A 17,985-nucleotide genomic window follows, 5' to 3' on the forward strand; every position below is an offset into this window, starting at 1 on the left:
CCATCTGGGTCTAACGCTCACAAAGTCATTCACTGGTTGCATTGTGCTTTTAAGCACATAGGAAAAATGTGTGTGTTTATATTGGTAGTGAAGTGCACGGCATCAGACCAATGCTGCCAAGCAAAGATTTTTATATGCAGAGATGTATAGTCCAGCTCGTTTTTATCATTGCCCATGATTTACCCAATTACTCATACTGCTCTGAAATTGGGTATCGATTTATGCAACATTTTTAGGTATAATAGTTTTGAGAGAGAACTTATAACAATAGTTAATTATTTTTGGTGTTGCCAGCAGGGCAAACATTTCTCCTCATATTATATACCAAATTGTTCTATATAGCATTATTTCGATCTCTTCAATGTTCAGCAAAAAGAGAAGCTTTGGAATAGAACAAACAAGGCCAAGAATTCATTTTATCTGGAAAATCACCATATAACTAGCTTTTTGATGAAGCAAATGATGATAACTGCTTGACAAGAACGAAACAATACTGGTATCCGCCTAGGATCCATCTTCAACAACAGATATTACTGCTCTCATACGAAGAAATCATCAAGGGTAGAGAGGATACAACAGGTCTCTACAAGATCTTCATATTTCTATCACAAATTATCATCACTAGCAGTCTAGTGGTCAATAATTATGGATCTTCCGGTAATGCCCAATTTTGCTTCAAGCTCTGTAGTGATGTGGGATTTTATGGCTATTTTCTACTCTTCTTACTTCTGATGGATCAGAGATAGATTAAAGTAAGCATGTCAAAAGGTGGAATCCAATGTAGTTCTGCTACATAAACTCCAAGTATATGTCTATTCAGGACTGACCTTTACCATTTGGCTTAAAAGTATACCATACCAGTCAAAGGACTATCTCGAGTCAATTCAGCGACTATGATTATTTACAATTCTGAGAGATATATGCAACATAAGCATGATATCTTGTATAGGACGATTAAAGTGGTTCAACGGAAACACACAATGGTTTTTCACACCAACATAGTGAATGTTTTCTCAGAATAACCTATACTCGCAACTTCGGGTTGCTAAGGGTTACATGTCCTTTTATCTCATAATTTGCTTCATGTCGTTCAGCGACAAAGAGAGCAATATGTCAACAATTGGTTGAGCAATATATGACTGAAATTTCTAGCCTTTATTCATTTGGTAAGGTCATATTGCTTACTAATAGAATCCCATTTTGTGATGTCTTTTATGCCGAAAAGGCTTTCATGCATTATATTATATACCTTCGGGTTACTTCGAGTAAAACTTTATGCATGAGGAGAGAGAGCAGAGAATTAACTTATCTGTGTTTTATAGATATTTTAATTTAATTTCCCAGATTTCCAAGCACTATATAGCTTGATATAGTTGTTATGGCCACTTGGCAATATATAAATATATAACGCCACACAACACAAGCAAATAAAATATAGAGCTAAACAAAATTGTTTACGAAGGTTGCGCATAATGTGACTTTAGGGCTTGAATGACCCACCACAATCCACGCGAGTACAAGCTCTAGTGCATGTGACGTCAATGCGTGTGCGGCCATCAGGGCTACGACAACACAACAAGCCTTCGTAACAAGCGCAATAGATGCAATTGTGGCTCGATAGTCAGCATACATAATAAATCCACACAACATGCGCAACAGGCGCAATTGTGGCTCAATAGTTGTGACACATGGGTAGTGCCTATAGGGCCTGCGAAAAATACGTGACTCGTCGATGCCGGTCCAACTCAACAGGAGTGGTCCGATTAAGCGAGAGTACAACATAGCAATCACATGACACAGCCAAGTTCTTACGACACAAATAATGTGTCGTGTTGCCAGGACGCAGCCAATGCCATAGCTCAGCCAATTAAAAATGTAGTCTGATCGACGTGTCTGAGTACCCACTATATCATTTAATCGCTCGACGTGAGCCCAAAAGCTCAACGCAACACAAATATTTAGAGCGATTTGAGTAGACACAATATAACCTTCATATGCATTTTAATAATTTTCTGCTAATTATTTACTACGGGAAATAAAAGAAGAAAAAACAGAATTAATGCTTGAACATAACACATCAGATCTGATGTAAAATATGTTTATCCATATTTAAGCATATGTTTTTCTAATTAATTATTTGCGGCAGGAAATAATTAATTTAAATAGAAATCACAACATAAAATATGCTTTATTCAATTTGCTATGTGCAATTAAATTGAATAAATAATATAGAGCATGCACATATTTTAATATTGTACCAAAGTTTATTAATTCAGCAAAAAATATAGGAAAAACTGTAAAAGAAAAATCTCACTCCCGAGATAACCGGATCAGCGAGATCCGTTGACAAGGTAGCATGCGCATTTTATCTTTATTACTGTAGCTGCATGCACTTAAAGAATTTTCATTTCGTTTTATTTTTCTCATCCGCACTTTCACATATGGCTGCAACATGCAAGCAGATGGCTGCATGCTTATCCTTGTACTATGCGCGGGAGGAAACAGTCAATACCAGATCCCCAAGTAACTGAAGCATGGAATGGACATGCAAGCCACTTCCAAGACGGTGCATGCGCTGCATTTGACTGTGTCAAATCACTTGAATGACCACATAGCAGGATCGTGCCCTCACGCCGCCTTAGAATATGGAGGAGCAAGCAGAGCCGTCACGCATGCAAGCAACGAGTAACGGATTTGCTGGCTGCCGCCGCCTGGGCTCAGGTGAGCGAGTCGCAGCTCGAGCTCTATTCCAGACCACGTTTGCGCTGATCGCTTTCTCTCGCGGACGCGCAGACTCCACCGTGGCCACGCGCTGGCAAGCTTCTCCGGCACGGGCGTGACATTAGCGCGGCGCGACTTCTGGCGCGGCGCGGCTGCAGGCTGCCGATGTGGATGCGCCTCCAGCGTGTGCACAAACTCCAGCGCGACGCGGAGGTAACAGCAGAGAAGCATCTCTGATCTCACAGAGATATAGGATGGTGGTTGTACCATGTGCCCCTACGGGGAAAACCGGAGTGACGACCAGATTCTTCCGATGAACAGTTTAAGAACAATATAGTCAATCTCATACCGCTCGATTACGTAGAGGAATCGAAACCTGTCGCGTAGGACAGTTCGGCTAGGCCGGAGGACCTGCCGGCTTGGCGAAGAGTTGATGCTGAACTGATCCCGCAGCAACGTTAAGGTAGAGCGTGCTGATAACGTATTGAGAACTACGTTACCACGGATCACCAGATCCACTCCCTTCCCTCCCGTCAGCAGTATAGGCACAAAAAGATGTAGATGACTCGTCTCCCTTCCCATAAACACGACACAGAAAACACACGAGACACATGATATAGGGTTGGGCCTCTGACCTCTTTCTTTTCTCTATCATATGAAGGGGTGTATAGGTTCCTTATATAGAGATGTGAGACCCCCTCAGGAGCAAAGCCGGTATTTGCCCACATAACCCGGGTTACTTAACAGAAACAAGCGTTCAGTCTCGGAACGTGAGCAACAAACAGCGTTCACTGTTGAGGGCCATGTACGAGGGCAAAGACTCCCTCTTGGCCCATTGACGGCCCAAAGCCCAGTGACCAGCGCGCGTCCGTCGGCCGATATAAAGCGCTAGGGTTTTACCTATCGTTTGCCCCACGCCGTCACTCCTCTCAACCCGACCACGCCGCGCCTCCGCTTCGAACCCTAGCCGAGCGGGGTAAGGAGGGAAATGGTACGTGTCGCCGCCGTCGCCGTTGCCACGCAGCTCCCCTCTACGTCTCCGTTCGTCCGTGCGTCTGTCCGCTGACGTGGTGCTATGGTGCTGTTGTTGTGGCTCGCAGGGGAAGGGTACGGGCAGCTTCGGCAAGCGCCGGAACAAAACGCACACGCTGTGCATCCGCTGCGGCCGCCGCAGCTTCCACCTCCAGAAGAGTACCTGCTCCTCCTGCGGCTACCCCGCGGCCCGCATCCGCAAGTGTAAGATTCGCCTTCCCGTTCCTTTTTTTCTCTTACTCCTCTTCACCGCTGCTAGATCTAGCCTGTTTTAGTGCTCCCCTGTGTTGTTTTGTCCTGTGATGTTGCTCCGTGTTGCATATATCTAGATGAATATGTGCCTTGTAGCTTTGTAGTTCAATACCGCTGGAAATGATGAATAAAACATTGGTCCGTGTTTCTGATATACCTGACTGACAACAATGTTTTCCAAGCTGATCCCACTAGTGTGCTAATTGTTAGAAGAGTTGATTCGTAAGAACCATATTATGTCGTTGATTTGGGCATTGCCCTCATTTAGAAACCTCACTGTGTGCACTTTTTTTAATCTGTGCTCCCCAGATTTTGTTTACTTCCTACTGAATGAAAGCTATGACGAATCATGAAATTATATTCGCATGTCAGACTTCAGAGACGCCTTGGCGTTAATGAGAAGATGTTTCATGTTCTGAGTGTCCGCCTACCAACTTTTGTTTTTGATGGCTCACTGTTTTCTATTATCCGGCACAAATGTTTCTGCATACTAACTCTGGTGAGGCATCGTATTCCGAGCTGAAGTATACTAAACAACGACTGTCACTGTCTCTCTTTTCAATTATACATTTAGTTTGCTACCCTTTTACGGAGATGCTTAGTTTTTTTCTTGCCTGTTTGGTTAGATGAAGATTATTAAACTGCAACAATATGATGGGATTATTCTCCTGTGATTCCCTTGTTTTAAGTCTCTGATGACCCCTCCCCATTTTTTGCATTCTGTCTGTTTCTCTCATGTCTTTGCCATCTTGATGCCTCAGCATATTTATTATCATGGTCTGATTTTTATGAATTGATTGGAAATCTTGTGATCATAACCCTTGTTCGATTCAACTTATATGTCTTGCTCCAAACCTGGATGAGTTCAATGTTAACATTGTGGTCCACAATTTCAGATAATTGGAGTGTGAAGGCCATCAGGCGCAAGACCACTGGTACGGGAAGGATGAGGTACATGCGACACGTGCCTCGCCGTTTCAAGAGCAACTTCAGAGAAGGTACCTTTCTTGTGCCGTTGATGATCCTGCAATTTGTTAATCTGAATTCTCATGTTCGTGTCAAACATAAGTGACTTAATTTGGTTGGTTTTCTTAACCTCCACCCAGGGACTGAGGCTGCCCCAAAGAAGAGTGCTGCTGCTGCCAACTAAGTGTGGATGTTGCCATCAAGAACCTCAGAAGCTAGACGTTGGATCTTTTTGATTGAATTGTACTTCTGAACTATTTGCCCGTAATACTATTACAGTACTGGTTTACCGTGTCTTGAATTGAAGCCAGACGCCATCTTCTTTGGGAGCGTGATTTATATATTACCCCAGTTTTATGCTCGTGAATTATCTTCTCTTGAAAGCCGTTGCGCACGTCGTACCGCTGTGTTAGTATGTACTTATGTTTTCTAAATACAAGAGACTGTATAATACAATCCTGAATTTGTAGATAATAAACGCAGTTAAGATACAATATATGTAGAGAGTTATACAGATGAGAGATGAGCTCTTCGTAAAGAACTTGCCTTTTGATTTTATTTAGTTAGCTCCTTAGAGCAACTCCAGTAGTTCTCCAAAAAATAGCTTGCTAAAATCATGTTTAGCAAGTTGCTAAATAGCTATTGGAGGTAAAAAAATAACTTAGTCTCCAATAGTTGCTCATATTTAGGAAGTAGTTCGATTTTGAATCTAGCTTTAGCGACCCTGCCCCTATGAGATATGCCTGATAATAAGGTTGAGAGCTGAGGATGTGAGGACGGAAGAAAAAAGGATGTGAGGACGGAAGAAAAAAGGCCGGTCGATATGAACTATGGATGAGTAGTGTTCCGGTAGCGCAACCTACGAGGAAGTTGGGTTCGACGGTGAAGGAGAAACTTGTGTCATACGTGTTTGACCTAGCTACCTCATTATGCTAGAAAATGAAAAAGAGCGTGCTATACCTGGCTATCTCACCGTGTGAGAAAGGAAAAAATAATCACGCTAGTGTGAAGAAATTGACGTCAACTGCATTTAGGGAGTTCCTACCGAGTTGCTAAATGTGGAGAGTAAATAGAGTTGAATAGCAACTAAGTAAATTTAGCAAGTTTATTTAGAGAACCATTGGAGAAGCATTTTTCTGTTCACTTCTTAAATTTAAGATTTAGAGACTTGTTTAGAGAACTATTGGAGTTGCTCTTAGAGACCTATATAGAGCCTCTTTATTTAATTGGGTTGCCCGTAGCGGAGAAAGAGATCTGCATCTTCTGAGTTAGAGAGCACTAATTTCCATCTATACTTTAATTACCTGATATCGATCATTTTTAAGCTCAATAATCTGACAACAATGTGTATTATTGTAGTAAAAATATTGTATGGGTTTGAAAACTTCAAAAGCTAATTTAAAAATGTCAAATGTGTATAGGGGACCTTTCTAGGGAAAATGGTTGTAGATCACCGGATCATCTTTTAGGAGGATATAATAAAACGTAATAGAAATTACAAATATGTCGAGATACAGAGGCAAAACAGTTCAAGACTTCAAGTTATGCTGTGTTTTGTTTGGTTTTGAGTTAAAGGCTCAATCTAGCCAGCAGCTTTAAAAAAAGACATGCTTTATTATAGCTCTCTTGAACCTGTTTTTAGTGACTTTTGGGTCGGAGGATAACTTTTTTCATGGCCACTATTCAACCAAACAGACTTTTAGCCTAATGATTAGTGAGCTATTATCAAGTTCTTTGATGGCATCTACTGTATTATTTTTGGAAATTTGAAAGCACATGCTGGTTTGTTAAAATTATTATCCCAATCTTCAGTAAATGGCTGTATGAAGTTTTCATTTAAAATACACTGGCAGTAACTCGTTTAAGTCAGTTTTATCTGGAAACGGTAAAAGGTAAATTTAGTCGCTAGCACTTCCGTGATGAGCATTGACACTTGACAGTAAGGTTCTATTTGGATCCTCCTTGTTAATTATTTGTTAGTGACTAACAGTTAGCCGATAAATAATTAGCTAGCAAACAATTAGCCAGACTTGGTACATGTGGAGATTTTGGACTAATAGGTTCACTAATCTGTTACATCCGCTTGCCATTTCCTGTTTTGAGATCAAACGGCAAATACAAATAATTTGCCAACCCTTGGCTAACAATTAACTAATTTGTTTGTCCATTCTGTTTGAAATCTAAGGTGCTAAAACTAGTCGGCTAATTGTTTGCTAGGAGATTCAAACATGCCCTAAGTTAGTTAGAAAAACGTATTACTGGAAACATAGTTTTTTTTTGGTGGGTGCGGCCGCTATATTATCTTCTGTGATTTGAAAAGCACCCGTTAGTTTGTTAAAAGTATTAATACAAATCTTTTGTATTCGAAAACGATGAAAGGTAAAATCTTTTGCCATGATCACTTCCGCGACAAACGCTGACAGTAAATGTCCTTTAAAAAAAAACTTTGACTGCAAGACGTTTGATTAAGATGATCGCATTTGGAAGGGATGGAAGGGTAAATCTTTTGTCAAGACTCAAGACCAACGCAAAGAATTACACATGGTGTAGTATTGATGATCCTTTAATTGCACTAGGAAACATAATGTGGATCATAGTAAAGATGGCCTTTTTTTATTGCAGGCGGTCGTGATCACAATCCCAATCAGAGACGGGTGAATGAAACATGTTAAAACAATAATGTCAAAAAATAAAGCAAAAAAGGACGGAAATTCAAGCCATCTTTGGGCTCAAACCCTCAACACTTGGCCATGCATGCAGCATTCTTGGGTGGGTCGTCGATCAGTGGCCGCCGGTCACGGTGTCCTTGACACCCGCCGCCGCGCCGGTCACCGTGTTCGTGACGCCCGCCACCGCGCCGGTCACCGTGTTCGTGACGCCCGCCGCCACGCCCGCCACCGTGTTGGTGACGCCAACCGCCGCGCCCGCCACCGTGTCCTTGACGCCTGCCGCCACGCCCTGGCCCGTCTGCGCCACCTGCTCAGCAGCCTTGTGTTATATTGGCAAGCACCACCGCGCGGCAGGAGGGAGATTCCAGCTGCTGTTAGTTACCTGCTCAACGGTGCCGGTGGCGCGGTGCTGCTGCAGCTGCGCGCTGTCGGCCGCGGCTCCGGCGGTGTCCTTGACGCACTGCGCCGCGTGCTCCGCCTGGTACTGCACACACGCAACCATATGAGATGTGATCTGCTCGGATTGGATTGGATTGGACTGGAAGGACGACGCCGCCGCGGCCGGAGCTGCTCACCTCGCCCTGGGCCTCCGCCTTGCCGGCCTGGAAGGACTGCCCGATGTTCGACATTGCCGATGGATGATCTGATCTCTGCTTGCTGCTCGTAACTTGGCAAGATCACTTGGACCAGGAAGAGAGAACGACGCTTTTGTTTGATGGACAATCAAGCGCTCTAGCCGTGATTTATAGGAGATGATGCTGCCTGCAGCTAGCTAGCAGTGACAAGTGTCAGGCTGTGCCGATCGAGAGGGAAACAAGCGGTTGGTGTGCTTTGGTGAATCCTGACCACAGATGTCCATGCCTAATTACAGCTAGTTCAGTTCAAAGTTCAAACCATCCACAAATAGGAAGGCACAGAAAATAGTGGATCTGCAGCGGGAGTTTCTGTCCTGTTTTTATTTATTTCGTGCTTCAGACCAGTCATCAGACTAAATGTATTCTTGTTTATGATTTGAAAATTGATTGGCTTGATTTGATTTCTTCATTCTCTTTGGGATGCTTGTGTAAGGAAATTTCTAAAGCTTATTCCCCTGCTTACATTAATCTACATAACCTATAAGCTAGTTAATCTTCACAGTAAACATTTGGCTACAGGCTGAAGAAGATCCTGCAGCAAAGCAAAATCTAGGTACATGGACAAATCATAGAACACGAGGCAAAAGTAGCTATCATGGCGCCTAGGCGTAGTCTGAATCCGGCGTGGTGCTGAACACCGGCCTGTCCCTGTCCACCGCCACGGCGGGGGCGGCGCTGTCCTTGCCGCTGGCGGTGCCGCCGCCGCTGCTGCTCCCGCTCTTGCGCCGCGGCTTGGCCTCGCCGAGCATGGTGATCACGTCGCGCATGGACGGCCGGTCCCGCGGCGCTTTGGCCGTGCAGAGCACGGCGATGCGCAGCACCAGCAGCATCTCCTCCCGGACGTGCGCGCACCGGCCGCCGACGTGCGGGTCCAGGTGCTCCTCCACCGTGTTGCTCCGGATCTTGTCCCGCACCCACCCCACGATGTCCTGCCCTTCGCCGAACTCCGCCTCCACGGCGCGGTGACCCGTGATGAGCTCCATCAGCACCACGCCGTAGCTGTAGATGTCGCTCTTCTGATCCACCTTCAGGGTGTACCCGTACTCTGGAAGCCGCTTGCATGCGTCAGAAACAGAACAACCGCTTCGTCAGATTCATGGATGAATGGATGAGTGGTACCAACCTGGCGCGATGTAGCCGTAGGAGCCGGCGACGACGGAGACGGACTCGTTGGAGCGGGCCAGGGCGCGGGCGAGGCCGAAGTCGGCGATGCGGGCCTCCATGTCGGCGTCGAGGAGGATGTTGTTGGACTTGATGTCGCGGTGGATCACGGGCGGGTGGCAGTCGTGGTGGAGGTACGCCAGCCCCTGCGCCACGCCGGCGGCGACGTCGTAGCGGGACACCCAGTCCAGCAGCGCGCGCTTCCCCGGAGGCCCGTGCAGCGCCTCCCACAGGCTGCCGTTGGGCATGAACTCGTACAGCATCATGGCGTCCGCCGCGCCGTTGTGCACGTACCCCAGCAGCCGCACGATGTTCCGGTGCCGGAGCCGCCCCAGGAGCGCCACCTCCTTGAGCACGTCCGCGGTCGGCTCGCTCGCCGCGTCGCCGTCCACCGGCGCCGGCCGCCACAGCTTCTTCACGGCGATCACGGCGCGCGCGCGCGGGAGCTCCGCCTTGTACACCACCCCGGTCGCGCCCATGCCCACCACGTTCGCCTCCTTCACGCACGCCAGCACGTCAGCGCTCGTGAACCCGAGCCGCTGGAACGCCGTCAGCCGCCACGCCCACGCGCCCGACTCCGCGCCGAGGCTCTCGTCGTCGCAGCGACCCGCGTACCACCGCCGGTACGCGTACCGCCCGCCGACGAGCGCCGTGAACGCGGCGACGGCGGCGAGCATCGCCGCGAGCCAGCTCGCTGCGATGCGCCTCAGGCGCGCGCTGCCTCGGGGCCGCGCCGCCGCCACGCCCGTGTCGCGGCTCCCGAAGCACGGCGGGAGCACGCCGCCGCACAGCCCGGCGTTGCCCGCCAGCTCGTCCGGGTTGATGGAACGCAGGACGCCGTTCCCGGGCACGGGCCCCGTCAGGTTGTTGTAGGAGAGGTTGAGCGTCTCCAGCGCCGGCGAGCTCCCGAAATTCTCCGGTATGTGGCCGGTCAAGGAGTTGCTCGACAGATCAAGGATGGCCATCGCCGGCATCATCGCGAGCGCCTTGGGTATCTCGCCCGTGAGCCGGTTGTGCCTGAGGTTCAGCTTCACCAGCCTCTGGCACGAGGCGAGGCTGGACGGTATCGCGCCGGCGAGCCGGTTGTTCGACAGGTCTAGCGCCGCCAGTGCCGGGCAATCCTGGAACTGGTCGGGGAGCTCGCCGGAGATGAGGTTGTCTGACGCCAAGAAGCTCTGCAGCGTCGGGATCGTGAAGAGGCTCGACGGAAGCGTGTATTGGAGGTGGTTGTGAGATAGGTCGATGAATGAGAGCGACGTCGACGACGCTAGGTCGCCGGGGATCTCTCCGGACAGGTCGTTGCCTGCGAGCTCGAGCCGCTGCAGCGACGGCAGCTTGCCGAACCCAACGGGGATCGTGCCGGTGAGCCGGTTGCTCTGCATGCGCACGCGTACCAGAGACGCGCACGACGCGAGCCCGGCCGGGATCCCGCCGGTGAAGCCGTTGTTGAACATGATCAGCTTGGCGAGCTCCTTGCCGTCGCAGATCCCAGCCGGGACGGGGCCGGTGAAGGAGTTCGACGACACGTCCACCCACTGCAACGGCGAGCTGTTACCGAGCGACGCGGGCAGCTGCCCTGTCAAGGAGTTGTTCCACAGCTCGAGCACCTCCAGGCTCGGCATGTCCCCGATGGTCGCCGGCACGGTGCCGTCGAGGTGGTTGCACATGAGGTTGAGCAGCCGGAGGTGGCTCAGCTGCGCGATCTCGTCGGGGATCGGGCCCGTGAGCGAGTTGTCGGACAGGTCGAGGAAGACGAGCGTGGAGATGTTGCCGAGCTCCGGCGGTATCTTGCCTTCGAGGTTGTTCTTGTACAGGTATAGCGCGGTGAGGGCCGGAAGCCTGCCGAGCTCCGCCGGGATGGGCCCGTCGAGGTTGCCGACGGCGAGGTCGAGGTACTGGAGGTTGGCGAGGCCGCCGAGCTCCGGCGGGATGGTACCCTCCAGCGCATTGTAGCCAATGATGAGGCTCTCGAGCGACTCGAGCTCGCCGAGCTCCGGCGGGATCTTGCCGGTGATGTTGTTGCCGGAGAGGCCCAGGAACCTGAGCTTGGTGAGGCTCCGGTAAGCCGCCGGGATGCCGCCGCCGAAGAAGCTGCCCCTGAGGTCGACGGTCTGGAGCGACGTGGCGTTGGCTAGGTCGGCGGGGAGCGCGCCGACGAAGTTGTTGCCGGAGGCGTTGACGGTGTCGAGGCCAGCGCAGGCGCCGAGGCCGGCCGGGAACGCGCCTTCGAACGAGTTCTGGCTCACGTCGAGCACCCGGAGGCTGGACAGCGGCGCCAGGGACTTGGGCAGCGCGGTGGCGAACGCGTTGGAGGAGAGGTTGAGGACGGCGAGCGACGGCAGCCGGAGCACGTCGCCCGTGACCTTGCCGCTCAGGTTCTTCCCGGAGAGGTCGAGCTCGTCGACGAGGCCGGCGGCGTTGCACCGCACTCCCGTCCACCTGCAGTGCGGCGCGGCCTTGGCGCCGTCCGTCCAGTCGGCGAGCGCGCCCAGCGAGTCGACGAAGCCCGCTTTGAGCGCGAGTAGCGCCGCCCGCTCGTCGCCGGCGGCGCCAGCCCTGGTGCACGAGATTGACCATACTGTCACTAGCAGCAGGGCCAGGACCGTTACTCTGGCCTCCATCAGAAGAGAACCCGCCGCCACTTTCCTAGAAAGCACTTTCGGGAGCTGAAAGCCTGAAACCTGGATCGGCTTTCTAGTTCTATTCTAGCTGCTGCAGTGCCTCTGCTGCTTCTAGTGCTGCGCCATGTCAGAGGCACAGTCTGGTAGTTCGTTTGTCGACAGACACTACTACCGCATCTGCAGGAATGGCAGAGGCTCTGCTGCAGAGCTCGGTGGAAGAAAGAAGAAGGTGGCAGAAAAGGCTTTTTTATATCACCATTTCTCACTAGTCCCATGATCGGGTTAAAGGCATGCGATAAGATAATGGATCTTTCTTGGCATTTCATAACATGCCACCACCACGCCGGACACCTCACCCTGCGAACGAATGTGAGCTGGGTTTTGCAGAGGAACATGAGAACATGGAACATGGAGGGAATGTGTTTTAAATAAGAGAAAGAGAAAGCCATGGCTTCTGCTGCCTGATTGCTTTTGGGCATGCAATGTCGATCGGCGTTGTTTAATCTTTCTACTTTGTCAGAGATCAGAGTAAATTTAATCGCGTTGCATCTTCAGTTTACATTCCCCCTGTCACTGCAGACAGTAGAAGATTACCTCTGCTCTAGCTTTCTGGACCTGATAGATTACTAATAACTAGTAGGATCAGTACTAGCCAGAGACCAAGATGCTGTAAACTAGGAGTGGTGTTTGTACGGCCTTCTTTGGAAGCTTCTTTTTCCTGCTACCAAGTTCTGAAACAGATCCACTCCTGCATTTTGTGCAGATGAAAGCTTAAGATTTCAACTGATGCTGACTACTAGTACCAGTACCACCATGCTTGGAGCTATAGCTCCTCCTACTCTATTAGGACAATAAGAGCTACAGTAATTTCACATCGCTAATCCTCTGCCATAGGAGGATGCATGCTTCCATTGCAGGCTCTGAAATAATAGATTGACTTAACCCGAGCTTCCAAAGGGGATCCTTCCACATGTTCCCCAGTAGAATGTCATCTGTCCTACACGCATTCAGATAAAGAACCACAAGTGAGTTGACACAGTTTTGGAAGGCTGCTGAAACACAGTTTGTCAGAGAAAGAACCACGAGTGATTAGTAGGACTGGTCCTTGTCTAACTGCACTCTGGCTGCCTTTGAAAGTACAGAACCAAGCTAAAGAAGACAGGTGCCTGCTAGGCCTAATATATAACCGGCCTCCTGACTCTCTTGGAAAAGGCTAATCTGACCGAGCTTTGCACCATGGGAGAATAATGCAGAGTCAAAACAAGATGAGCTTTGCACCATCAGACCATCTTGATCGACGATCAAACACAAACCAATTGGAGACCATAGTCGTATAGGGCCTGATCCGGCCCTAGCTAGCAAATCAAGCTAGCCAGGTGCAGGCAGCAGGGCTAATGCGTACTCGAGATCGATGATATGGCGTGGGATGGGATCATATATATACATGCAATGCAATGGCGGCGTGCATGCATACCAGCCGATGGAGCTTATTAATCATGCATGCAGCTAGCCATGATGAGTTTTGGTGTCGTTGGAGGAAAAAATAACAAAATAAAACCCCTCCCAAATTAAGTTAGCCATGCATGCTGTAACCCATATATATGCACAACGATAGCAGTAGCAGAAAATGAAGCAGAAAATGAAGAATGGACGTTAACCCCTGATCAACCCACACCATCTGTCCTATGATTATCATGTTGAATTAACGTGGGTCTTGCCCAAATTAATATTCAATAATAGTCAATGCTAAAGGCTCACTTTAATTCTACGATGGACTAGTACTTTAGTACCATACCAAAATGTCAAAGAACAATTAAATCAACTTAAATAGATGGATCATTGGTGCATCTATTGAGAAGCTCAGGAAAGAATGAAGTACCGCCACACGCGCGCGCGCCGCTGGCCGGGCTGTGTTAGATCGGACCTTGGTCTGAATTCCTTTCTAACTGTTACGTATTTTGTTTTGTCTGTCTGTTTTATGTTTTATGACTAGTAATGGACGAGCTGTAATGATTGTCAGCTAGTAACGGATATCACTGGTGGCATCAGTTTCTGGCTGGCTGTAACGGTAGTCTGATGGCGACTGTTACCGTTCGTTCGCCTCCCTCTATAATGGCTGTCAGCTAGTAACATACGTCACTGATGGCATTAGTTTCTAGAATGGCTGTAACGGTAGCTCTGATGACGACCGTTACTGTCTGTTCGCCTCCTTCTGTAATGACTGTCAGCTAGTAACGGACGTCACTGATAGCGTCAGTTTTCTGGCTAGCTGTAAGAGTAGCTCTGATCGCGATCGTTACTATCTGTTCGCCCCCCTCTGCACGTGTACATATACGGAGAAGGGGAGGTTGTTTCTGGTTACAGCACGTACGTACAGTCTCAGACGCGTTGCACATAGTCATTCCCGTCCCACCTTCTGCGAGCACAGAGAGTGTGGGAGAGCAGGCCTCCGAAATCGTCGTCCGCAGAGCGACACTTGCATGGGTGTGCAGGCGATCAGGTTTTTGGGGAGCATACTCGCGACTGCTCGCTCCGTCCGCTCGACCAACGCTGATCCAGTTCTTCGTCGTCGGCACCGTTCGTGGGACTGCACTGCGTACATCTGTCTGCATCAAATGTGTATGACTATATCGAACATACACACGAGATGTCTCGTGTGAATGGAGCTACTGATGCCTTGAGCATCGGTCCCTCCACAACGTACAATATGTTCTTAATATTTGTGTATATTTTACTGTTCTTTACTGTTTATATGAATAGTGATACACATATGCACATACATGTCGTCACATACATCACTGTGATTTTCTGGATTAAATTAAAATTGAAAATGTATATTTCTCTAACATATTACTTCTTGTTAAAAGACGCTCTGGTTTGGAGCCTTCTCCGCGTTCTCGGCTACGACGCCTCTCTTGTGCTGACGCGTGCTGACGCGTGCTGACCAGCGTCCAGCGGACGCGAAATTTTTTATCCAAATCAGTTTACGAGCCCTCTCTGTATCTCTACACTCTCCTTCTCTGTCTCTCTCTCCAGCCTAGCCTACCTCCTTCCCTACCGTCTCCTGCCGCCGCTCCCCTCCAATAGCGTAGTTGATAGTCGCCTAGAGGGGGGGTGAATAGGGCGAAACTGAAATTTACAAAAATAATCACAACTACAAGCCGGGGTTAGCGTTAGTGATAATAAATGAGTCCGCAAGAGAGGGCGCAAAACAAATCGCAAGCAAATAAAGAGAGTGACACGTGGATTTGTTTTACCGAGGTTCGGTTCTTGCAAACCTACTCCCCGTTGAGGAGGCCACAAAGGCCGGGTCTCTTTCAACCCTTCCCTCTCTCAAACGGTCCCTCGGACCGAGTGAGCTTTCCTTCTTCTCAATCAACCGGGAACAAAACTTCCCCGCAAGGGCCACCACACAATCGGTGCCTCTTGCCTCGGTTACAATTGAGTGTTGATCACAAGAGCAAAAGAGAAAGAAAGAGTGCGATCCAAGCGCAAGAGCTCAAAAGAACACGGCAAATCTCTCTCGCTAGTCACTAAAGGCTTGAGTGGAATTGGAGAGGATTTGATCTCTTTGTATGTGTCTAGAATTGAATGCCTAGCTCTTGTAAGTGGTTAAGAAGTGGGAAAACTTGGATGGCAATGAATGTGGGGTGGTTGGGGTATTTATAGCCCCAACCACCAAATGTGGCCGTTGCTGGGAGCTCTCTGTTCGATGGCGCACCGGACAGTCCGGTGCACACCGGACAGTCCGGTGCCCCTGCCACGTCACCAATGCCGTTGGATTCTAGCCGTTGGAGCTTCTGACTTGTGGGCCCGCCTGGGTGTCCGGTGCACACCGGACATGCACTGTTTGATGTCCGGTGCACCGGTATGGGCGCGCCTGCCGACTGCGCGCGCAGAGCGCGCATTAAATGCACTTGCAGGTGACCGTTGGCGCGGAAGTAGCCGTTGCTCCGTGCTTCACCGGACAGTCCGGTGCACACCGGACAGTCCGGTGAATTTTAGCGGAGCGGCTGCCGCGCGAACCCGAGGCTGGCGAGTTCCGGAGGCCGAGCTTCCTTGGAGCACCGGACAGTCCGGTGAATTATAGCGCGCCGGCTTCCGAGAATTCCCGAGAGTGAAGAGTTGGAGTCTGAGTCCCCTGGTGCACCGGACAGGTACTGTTCACTGTCCGGTGGCACACCGGACAGTCCGGTGCGCCAGACCAGGGGTGCCCTCGGTTGCCCCTTTGCTCCTTTATTGAATCCAAAACTTGGTCTTTTTATTGGCTGAGTGTGAGCCTTTTACACCTGTATAATCTATACACTTGGGTAAACTAGTTAGTCCAAAGATTTGTATTGGACAATTCAACCACCAAAATTATATAGGAACTAGGTGTAAGCCTAATTCCCTTTCAATCTCCCCCTTTTTGGTGATTGATGCCAACACAAACCAAAGCAAATATCGAAGTGCATAATTGAACCAGTTTTTATAATGTAAGTGTAAAGGTTGCTTGGAATTGAGCCAATAAAACTACTTACAAGATATGCGTGGAATGTTTCTTTCTTATTTAACATTTTGGACCACGTTTGCACCACATGTTTTGTTTTTGCAAATTCTTTTTGTAAATCCATTTCATAGATCTTTTGCAAATAGTCAAAGGTAAATAAATAAGAGTTTGCAAAAGCATTTTCAAGATTTGAAATTTCCTCCCCCTGTTTCAAACGCTTTTCCTTTGACTAGACAAAACTCCCCCTAAAAGAGATCCACCTCTTAGTGTTCAAGAGGGTTTTGATATACCATTTTTGAAATACTACTTTCTCCCCCTTTTGAACACAATAGGATACCAAATGATAAAGACTTTTGGAAAGCACTAAGTTTTTGAATTTGGTGGTGGTGGTGCGGTCCTTTTGCTTTGGGCTCATTTCTCCCCCTTTTTGGCATGAATCGCCAAAAACGGAATCATTAGAGCCCTGTAAGTAAGTTCTTCCCCTTTGGTCATAAGTAAATGAGTTAAGATTATACCAAAGGCGAAATCCGGTCCTTTTGCTTTTGAGTTTTTACTCTCTCCCTCAAGGATGAAGTCCTTTTCCTTGATGCTCATTTCTCCCCCAAAGAAGAGAGAGTTGCTCGGAGTGGTGGCGAAGTATGAGTTACGGAGTGGAAGCCTTTTTCTTCGCCGAAGACTCCAATTCCCTTTCAATATACCTATGAATTGGTTTGAAATAGACTTGAAAACATATTAGTCATAGCATAAAGAAGAGATATGATCAAAGGTATTCAAATGAGCTATGTGTGCAAGGTATTCAAAAGAAATTTCTAGAATCAAGAATATTGAGCTCATGCCTAAGTCTGGTAAAAGATTGTTCATCAAGTGGCTTGGTAAAGATATCGGCTAATTGATCTTTAGTATTAATGTAAGAAATCTCGATATCCCCCTTTTGTTGGTGATCCCTAAGAAAATGATACCGAATGGCTATGTGCTTAGTGCGGCTATGCTCGACGGGATTGTCGGCCATTTTGATTGCACTCTCATTATCACATAGCAAAGGGACTTTGGTTAATTTGTAACCGTAGTCCCGCAGGGTTTGCCTCATCCAAAGCAATTGCGCGCAACAATGTCCTGCGGCAATGTACTCGGCTTCGGCGGTGGAAAGAGCGACCGAATTTTGCTTCTTTGAAGCCCAAGACACCAAGGATCTTCCCAAGAACTGGCAAGTCCCCGATGTGCTCTTCCTATTGATTTTGCACCCCGCCCAATCGGCATCCGAATAACCAAGTAAATCAAATGTGGATCCCCGAGGGTACCAAAGCCCAAACTTAGGAGTAAAAGCCAAATATCTCAAGATTCGTTTTACGGCCGTAAGGTGTGATTCCTTAGGGTCGGATTGGAATCTTGCACACATGCAAACGGAAAGCATAATGTCCGGTCGAGATGCACATAAATAA

General features: G+C 48.5%; 3 protein-coding genes and 2 non-coding genes across 5 annotated transcripts; 3 read left to right on the forward strand and 2 right to left on the reverse strand.

Moving 5' to 3' along the window:
* The first annotated feature begins 3,630 nt into the window (after positions 1–3,630).
* On the forward strand, positions 3,631–5,332 carry LOC103626516 (60S ribosomal protein L37-like). Its single transcript, NM_001374458.1, has 4 exons — positions 3,631–3,712; positions 3,822–3,957; positions 4,902–5,003; positions 5,112–5,332. The coding sequence occupies exons 1-4, from the start codon at positions 3,710–3,712 to the stop codon at positions 5,153–5,155; spliced, it is 285 nt and encodes a 94-aa protein (NP_001361387.1). The 5' UTR covers positions 3,631–3,709; the 3' UTR covers positions 5,156–5,332.
* On the forward strand, positions 4,337–4,431 carry LOC111589409 (small nucleolar RNA R64/Z200 family). The gene has a single exon (XR_004849835.1). It is a non-coding gene; the product is annotated as a small nucleolar RNA R64/Z200 family (small nucleolar RNA).
* Positions 4,626–4,706, forward strand: LOC111589384 (small nucleolar RNA Z199). Its single transcript, XR_004849810.1, has one exon. It is a non-coding gene; the product is annotated as a small nucleolar RNA Z199 (small nucleolar RNA).
* A 2,163-nt stretch (positions 5,333–7,495) lies between the features above and the next one.
* LOC110485088 (uncharacterized) lies at positions 7,496–8,344 on the reverse strand. Its single transcript, NM_001353008.1, has 3 exons — positions 8,216–8,344; positions 8,023–8,124; positions 7,496–7,947 (listed from the first exon to the last, which is right to left on the reverse strand). Exons 1-3 carry the CDS (start codon positions 8,267–8,269, stop codon positions 7,753–7,755), a joined length of 351 nt encoding a protein of 116 aa, NP_001339937.1. The 5' UTR covers positions 8,270–8,344; the 3' UTR covers positions 7,496–7,752.
* A 303-nt stretch (positions 8,345–8,647) lies between these two features.
* On the reverse strand, positions 8,648–13,512 carry LOC103626517 (MDIS1-interacting receptor like kinase 1). The gene is made up of 3 exons (XM_008646934.3): positions 13,138–13,512; positions 9,399–13,054; positions 8,648–9,320 (listed from the first exon to the last, which is right to left on the reverse strand). Exons 2-3 carry the CDS (start codon positions 12,055–12,057, stop codon positions 8,878–8,880), a joined length of 3,102 nt encoding a protein of 1,033 aa, XP_008645156.1. The 5' UTR covers positions 12,058–13,054; positions 13,138–13,512; the 3' UTR covers positions 8,648–8,877.
* Positions 13,513–17,985: the final 4,473 nt, after the last annotated feature.

Source organism: Zea mays, chromosome 5 (genome assembly GCF_902167145.1).
Source record: "Zea mays cultivar B73 chromosome 5, Zm-B73-REFERENCE-NAM-5.0, whole genome shotgun sequence".
NCBI lineage: Eukaryota > Viridiplantae > Streptophyta > Magnoliopsida > Poales > Poaceae > Zea > Zea mays.